Source organism: Gavialis gangeticus, unplaced genomic scaffold (assembly GCF_001723915.1).
Source record: "Gavialis gangeticus isolate Ggan-Ray unplaced genomic scaffold, GavGan_comp1, whole genome shotgun sequence".
In the NCBI taxonomy this organism is placed as follows: domain Eukaryota; kingdom Metazoa; phylum Chordata; order Crocodylia; family Gavialidae; genus Gavialis; species Gavialis gangeticus.
The window spans coordinates 24,506,824-24,514,754 of record NW_017728998.1 but is presented as its reverse complement, the minus strand read 5'-3'; the positions used below and the strand labels follow the sequence as shown (position 1 = coordinate 24,514,754).

At 35.7% G+C, this 7,931-nt stretch overlaps 1 protein-coding gene across 7 annotated transcripts in view; it reads left to right on the top strand.

Moving 5' to 3' along the window:
• The window catches only part of ZNF536 (zinc finger protein 536), a 605,226-nt gene that overhangs the window by 357,051 nt on the left and 240,244 nt on the right, over positions 1-7,931 (top strand). For all 7 annotated transcript variants that reach the window (XM_019505631.1, XM_019505629.1, XM_019505627.1 and 4 more), the window contains one exon: positions 326-478. In XM_019505631.1, coding sequence (XP_019361176.1) covers positions 326-478 — 153 coding nt within the window. The remainder of the gene's footprint in view (positions 1-325; positions 479-7,931) is intronic.

Sequence of the window (7,931 nt, the reverse complement as noted above, 5' to 3'; positions counted from 1 at the left end):
ATTTTTTTTTCGCGGGGGGGGGGGGGGAATTAGTAGGAACTAAGCAAAAGAAGAAATCAAACCAGCTGCTGACGCAGCTGTTTCTTTTCTTGTATAACTCAGTTCAATATAAAGGTACCATATGCTGCTTAAAATGATGATAGGAAAGATGAAATAATTTAAGAGAATAACAAGAAAATACATGAATTGTCAGCATTCTGTCAGATTTAAAGAATGAAATAGACAGGTGTAGTATTGACATGTTTAACTTTGTGTTGTGTTAGCAGTTTTAGTGAGAACAACTTCTGACATGTGCTGAAGTGATGTGAGAACATTTCTGTTTCAGACATCGGAGAAGAAGCTGGGAGATCTGTAGGAGTCCAGCAGCCAGCTTTACTGAGAGACAGGAGTCTTGGTTCTGCCATGAAAGACTGTCCCTATTGTGGAAAAACTTTCAGAACATCACACCATTTAAAAGTCCACTTGAGAATACACACAGGTAAGGGGATGAGAAGAATATGGCGTTGATAGAAAGAGCCTTGTGTGGGTGTGTTAAAATAAACATCTGGTTTCAAGTTTTAATTTCTAATTTAGGTGAAGATGTGGTAGTTTACTCAGAAGGAACTTTCGAGAAAGATATATGGCAATCTTCTTAAATAAAAAGCTCATGGACATTTGACTGGTGAAAAGACAACTTGAAAAGACTCACCTTTCCCTATTTGAAATAATTCAAATCTCAGTCTGTTTCACCATTGTGTCCTTCAATTACCTTTGTTCTTCTATGCAAACGTATTGGTTTCAGACATAGTCACACTAACTGCTCTAAAGGCCCCCCGTAACATTTATTTAGGGACTCATAGTTTCATTCTAAGTTATTCTTTCTATCCAATTTATTGTTACTATTCTCATTTTTCATCTCTTGGCATGCACATGGACATTTTAACTCCTTCAGGTTATCAAATACATTTAGAAATTAACATTTTTGCACTAGTCTTACTAGTCACTACCTGTACCTACTCCTATTTTAGTTTTATAATAGCAATTTGTTAGTTATTTTCACCCTGTGCAGACTTTTTGGTTATGCAGGCACCGTCGTTGTTTTATTTCATTCAGAGTATGGTCTGTGTTAAAGGCTAGGAAACTGTAATCTTTTCCTTAAAAATATTGTAGTATGTTTTCTAATAAAATAAGCATAAGGAAGATATACAGAGATATTTTAATGACTGCTTAATAAACCTTATAATCATTGTATGGTAAATGACTGACTGCCATACAATGGCCTTTATCTATGTCCTAAGTTTCCATTGACATCACTTGAAATTCTATGCATAATTCAAAGCTAATATGACATTTCTGTATCCCATGTATCCTATATATTATGAACTCTACAGGCCTATAGCTATCTCTGCAACTGTTGGCTATGTGAGGCTCTGTAAAGTGGGTGTGGGAGGAGGGTGGCTATCCAAAAAGAAGCATTTTTCTTAAAAGATATGCCTGGTGGGAGAGCTAGGTGGAAATGTTTGTTGAAATTTTTTTTTTTTCAATACAAAATGCCATTTCATTTTCCTTGACATGAAAATGTTTTGAAAAACGTGTTGATCCAAACAACATTTCATTTTAAAAAATTAATAAACGAAGCATTTCAGTAATGCTTCAGAAATGTCCTGTTTTGACATGTTCAGAATGGAATGTTTTGATTTTTCATTTCAAAATGAAATTGTTTCTTATAGCAATAAATAAATAAATATTGTAAACTGTTGAAATTGGAATGAATGACTTGATAGCATCAAAATAAGATGAAATGACTTGTTTAAGTTGGCCTGAAATTCAGTTTAAAGAAAATGTTTTGCAAGAAATTATGTAGTTCTCACTCCATTTTGGAAGGGGGTGTGGCAGGGTGGGGGGAGCTCAGAAAACTGTCTGAAACAGTGGAATTGGCTTTGAATCAGAAAATTCAGTTCATTCTCAACCTTAGCTGGCAGTGTCTGAATCTCTTATCCTCTGGAAACCATATATGGGGTTTAGTACCCAGGTCTTTAGATCTAGAAGCTGAATGGGGGTATAGATAGATAGGCCCAGGGTAGAGACTATCAGGAGAGATTAGGGGCTTATTGATGAACTTGCATGGTCACCTGTGCAAATCACTTTCACATGCAGTATCCTTCTTTCTAGCCGGCAGGGAAACTACTGGGCAATTTGGGTAGTTAATATGCATGACCTTCCAGATTTTTCCTGAAAGATTAGGCCACAGTTATATTAGAATGTTTCAATGAAAACAGTTTAAATATTCTTCAGTTATTTACAGAATGAGAAAGTTTAAGAGAGACTTTCTAGCTGTACCTATGAGTTCATTCTCTTTTCTTTGTTTTTAATTTCACAAATCGGGTAAGCAAGTGCTATTTCCTGACATAAATCAGGTATTGGGGTGGCTATTGGGGTATGCTTCTCATTTCTACTCTCAGAACCTTGAAACTACGGCTGCCTACAAACATGCTTCGGGTGGGGATGCTTTAATTGGAGCAGTTACCAATTAAAACACCTCATCTGCATGTTTAAAAATGGCCACAGGACACTATTTAGACCTCATTTGGTGAGGCTTAGATAAAGAACCCCTGCAGCCATTTTTAAATGTGCAGGGGCTTATACACGTGATGGTGAGGTCATGCTAGAGTGTTTTAATTAGAATGTGGAGCAGACTGAATCTAATTTGAATGTGAACCAGCATGTGTATAGGCAGCCTATATTTCTGGGTATGCAAATAGACAGAATGCTTTTGAAAATTTGATTACAAGGGCCCCAAAATCAGGACATTTAAAGGAACTGATAGAATATATTAATTATATCTTATCTTTCTGTCATTGAACTGACCGTGTATGATAGATGTAATGTAATTCTGAAAATGTGATCCTTAATATTGTTTCATTTTTGCATGCATGCCCTTTAGGGCAATGACTTTATCTTTACTAGTTGTTTAGAGTTTGTACAATACCTAACACAACACAGGCCTCATTTCTGTATTTACTACTTTAATAAAAGTAAATAAATATATGGCAATACCCTTATTTGAAAGTAACCCAATAAGTGTGATTTTACACTATTTTAATGTTTAAAATAGTGGAAGATTTAGGGAAAACTGGGTGCATCTGCATGTGTGCTTTACTGCATCTGCTAATTAGCTCCACAGTAAAGCATCACAGTCTACATATGTGCCAGTATTAGGGCACAGTAAATTAATTAATTTTGCCATAGGATAGTACTGTCTTGGACAGAACAGCATACTAGTTATGTGTGCTGTAATACACATGTAGGTTGTGACAGGCTGGCTAGGGCAAAAGGGTATGACAGTGCAGGGGCTTCCTGCTGCCTACCTCCACTGTAGCACCCTCATGTCCCAGGCCTGATGCCGCCACCTGGAGCCCAGGCCTGACCACCCCCACCGTGATCCCTGCCAGCCCACGGCTGATCCTCTTTGGCCTGAATTTCTGCAGTCCTGGGTGCACGTGTAAATACTGCACCTGGGAACAGTTTTCTCCAGCTCAAACTGTGCCTGTGTTTGTCTCTCCGTCTTAATTGCACATGTAGATGAATGCACTGGGTACCTCCTCTTTGCTTCCCTTTCATCTTGCTCCTCTCCCTACCCCTTCTGAAAAACCTTACCAAAAATAGGTATTCACTGGTTTTTGTTTCCTTAAAAATGACAATATTGTGCTTACAATATTTGCAGAGTATAATTCGTAGAAAAGAAATAAATTACAATGAAAGCATTCCCTAAAAATTATGCTTTAAAACCACCTTAGAATCAGAGTAAGAAAAAAAGTCCTTCTGGTAATAGAACAAAAAATATGACTTTACAGAAACATTATGCAAACTATTGAAACAGCATTTGCAGTGTATTTTAAAAGCATGATGAAATTAAAATAGATAAGGATCAATTTCCATTAAACTAAGAACAAAGTATTTGTAAAATAATGACAAGAGTATTTTAAAAATGAAACAGTGTTTTAAACTGTATAAATAATCATAATAAACATTAGAAAAAATGTAAAATGGCAAATTACTAGAGTTATTAAATCAAATTTCATTTCTTATGCAGCAAATGGAAATGATGTAATAGATACCAATTATTACGCAAATATTATATTGTTTAGTTCATACTTATCTAGGAAGGTGTTTGTCAGTTTTCTGTAGTTTGTATTACAATCTGACTTTATTATATGTCTGGATCATATAACTGATTGATAAAACACACTCTCCTGTGTTTCTCCACTACATTAACTCAATTACTGCTCTTGTTCTCACAGCACCTGTTTGTTAGAGATGAGCTCAAGCAGTTCAGGAAAAGTCAGGTTCCTTTGAACATCTGTGTGTTTGGAGGCCTATAGGTAGGATGGCTTGGTGTACATGCCAAAACCAGACTCAGAGTCTGATCCAGCTAAAAGGAGACCCCGTCACTGTTGGGTCAAAGAAGGCACTTGAGCTTCTTTTGTCTCTGTATCAGATGAAACTGCCCTCTGTTTTCTTAGGAAAGAAACACAAGTACTCAGTTAACTGGTTCGGTTCACTCCCAACATCCTAATGCACGGATTAATTCCTCTTCTGCTGACCGAACAGTATTCAGTGGGGGAGGTTTTTGTAAATGGAGTAGGTCAGCTGTTGGATTTCTGTGTGCTTATGCTACAAGAGTCAGAAAAGGGCCACGTGATAAAAAAATTAGTAGTTCAGTCTTCCTGTAGAACTTTCAGCTTCTAAGCTAGCATAGTTCAGAAAACCATTACTCTGTTGTTTTTGGTAAAAGCACTTCTCTGGTTAGACATGGCTCACCTAAACAAAGTGCTAATAATATAGAAATGGATTCACACAGCTGGAACGTGTATACTGATGCTGATCTCATTCATGCCAATTGAAATCAGGAGTAATTCCAAGGGAGTTGGTGTGACAGTTCTGTGAGAATTTGATCCTGAATGTCTTAATATCACTAACAAGGATAGTCCAGTTTAAGCATACAAAGAGGTTAGGCAAATCCTTACCTTATGACAAGAACAAGAACATTCCTTGATGGAATTGCTCTGGGATATTGTTCTATCAGCTCCATTCCTGTAGATCTCCAAAATACTTTTCCAGAATAAATGAAAGTGCAGAGACAGTGCACAAAAACAAATTTTATAATCAAGCATATCATACAGTTCTTGCTCCTCACATATTTCCTGGACCATCACAGCTACAATAATGCTACTAAAGGGTGTTATAGTATATATGATAGCTCAACATACTAGTATGTACGATAGTGCAATGTACTGGTTAATTACTTTCATTAGTTATGGTTTTGTACTCCTAAGTTATATTGGCATCCTTTATTTTCTGTCCTATACTCACAGCCCTACAGGGGCATAGAATGCACTGTTTTATGTAAGGACAGACATTCCAGTAAAATGTCAATAATGACACTTAAGACGAGAGAAAGAATTATCCAATAATTAGGTTCTACCCTAGGACATGGGAGATGTAAAGTCAGTCCCTGAATGACCACAGTCATGTGTGACATATATCAAATCACTTAACCACTCTGTACCTCTGTTCCCCATTTATGAAATGAGGATATTACTTCCTGGGGTTTTATCAAGATAAAAACAGCAAAGATCATGAACAGTTCCAATACTCTAAGTAATGTATATGGATAGTATATGCTGTACAGGGAAGTGTGGTTTGTCCTATGAACCAAGTCATTTAAGGTTTCATCTGACATGGTAATAAGCACCCTCTATAGCTTCATTAATGCCTTCAATTTCTGTTGCAGTCAATGAGAATCGAAGGTGTTTGTCACCCTAAAAAATTGAGCCTTAAAAGGGTGCAGAAATGGTTAAGTAAGAAATGATGAGATTGTGCTCGCTGCCATTGCCCATAAGCAAGTTGTGTTGGGACAAATTTTCAGACTTGCAAATGTGTATGTTCTCACTGTAGGTGTTCACAAACCATTACAAGGGTACAAGTATACACATATTAGAGTTCTACACACATCAAGACTGGGGTGTGCTTATACTCTGGCTTGTGTATTCGCCTGAGTAAAAAAGTCATATGTATGAATCAGAAATTGGCCTGAGTAGGATGTGAGCTGTATGCACATACTGAAGAGGAGATAAAGGGAAAAATCTTCACAGAGCCATATCAACTGACCTGTGTTACATATGCTACACAATACACACATGTATATATAATATACATCCTGCAACATTACTGCTGCTCGATTCTCTTTAAAATGCAACTGTGGCATTTTAAAACTTGCTTAGATGAACTGATGAAATACACTAAAAATGGTGCTGTTTAAATGAATTCAATTCACATCTTCTTCCTAAAAAAAGACTGCCTGTTGCCATTCTCTGAAGGCACTTGTAGTGGGATGAGCAATATGAATAATTAAGGAAAATGGGGATGTGTGCTCCAAGAGGAGACAATTTTGGTACTGAACATCCTTTATTCTTACATTTCTGAGATGAACTAAAAGGACTTTTCATTTCTCTAGATTTCTCCAGATTTCCCATCCTTAACATTGTACAGCTTGCCTTTTCCTGCCTTAATGATATCCCAAACTTTTGTTGAAAATAATTGATTGAATTTAAATTTCCTTAAAAGTTTAAGAGGTAATGTTACAGTATAAATTTCCTACCAAACACTAAGTAGGGAAATATCCATTAGTGAAATTAACTACAGTTTCTAGGTAGCTAACAATGTGCAGTATACAGTAGGGCATGGCTAATGAACACTGCAGTGGGTGATATTTCATTATACAAATTAATGCTCACATTTTAATGGGAAAGTCACATAATGAATCTCAGCTTCAGTGACAGCAATTAGAGACACAGATTGTCCCCTTCTGGACAAGGCACTGTTTAGCAATAAGCAGCTGTGTAAAAAGTCTTCAGGTTTACAACATATATATGCTTTGGGGGAATTAGTGTACAGTTTATATTAATGTACTGGAGCTTCACTGCAAAGGAACAACCATATTTATCTCTTTGTGCATTAACTAAGTAAAGACATGTAAAAAGACTAAATAAATTTTAGAGAGAATATGTAAATAAATGAAAATATTCAATTATATAACTTTACCAAAAATTAAAACATTTACTGTTTGTCAAGTACTAGAATGCAATCCCCTTAATAAACTGAGTCATAGTATCAAAAATGTTTTGTTTTATTTTATTTTTTTGTGAGATGGAGGAGTATATCCAAATCTTATCTATTGAGTTAAAGTATGAGTAAAGTGAGTCGTAAAGGGAAGATGTCAACTGGTATTTCTGACAAACAGATTAATTGTGTGGTAAAACATGTGCATGATCCAAAAATAATCTTACAGAACCTTTGATATTCCATTTGGTTTAAAAAGTGTGAAGTGAATGATTAGAATGATAAAAGAAATTACTGTGTAAGAATAGGCATAATAATGAACTAATTAAACCATACAGCAATCCATTTCTAAAATATCTACTGTACAATGAATAAAATAGGTTATCAATAACCACTCCAATGATAAAATAAAAGATGCCATAAAATGTTTTCAATAGTTTTATTAAACAATATTCACTGGAGTTAAGCTGTTGGATTTCATTATGCTTAACATAAAATAAAACCATATGTAGAAGTATATGGGGCCAAATTTGACTTACATTGTCTGTGAGTGATGTCAAAAACCCTGCTGCTAGCTGCAAGAGCTGTCAGTGTGACTAAGTTCCTGAACTAATGTAAAGAGCCTATATGCTGTGAAGGAGTACTACCAGAAATTGTTTTGGTGGTAAGAGGCAAAGTGCAGATGTAAATATGTCTTATATATAATAAATAAACATAATAGAAAAGCTGAAAGCAGTCAGTACAAATTAGCAGTTAGGAAATATAGACATTTGATAAGGGAAGCTAAAGGTAGCAGAAAAAATCTATAGCTACTTAGGTTAAGAACAGTT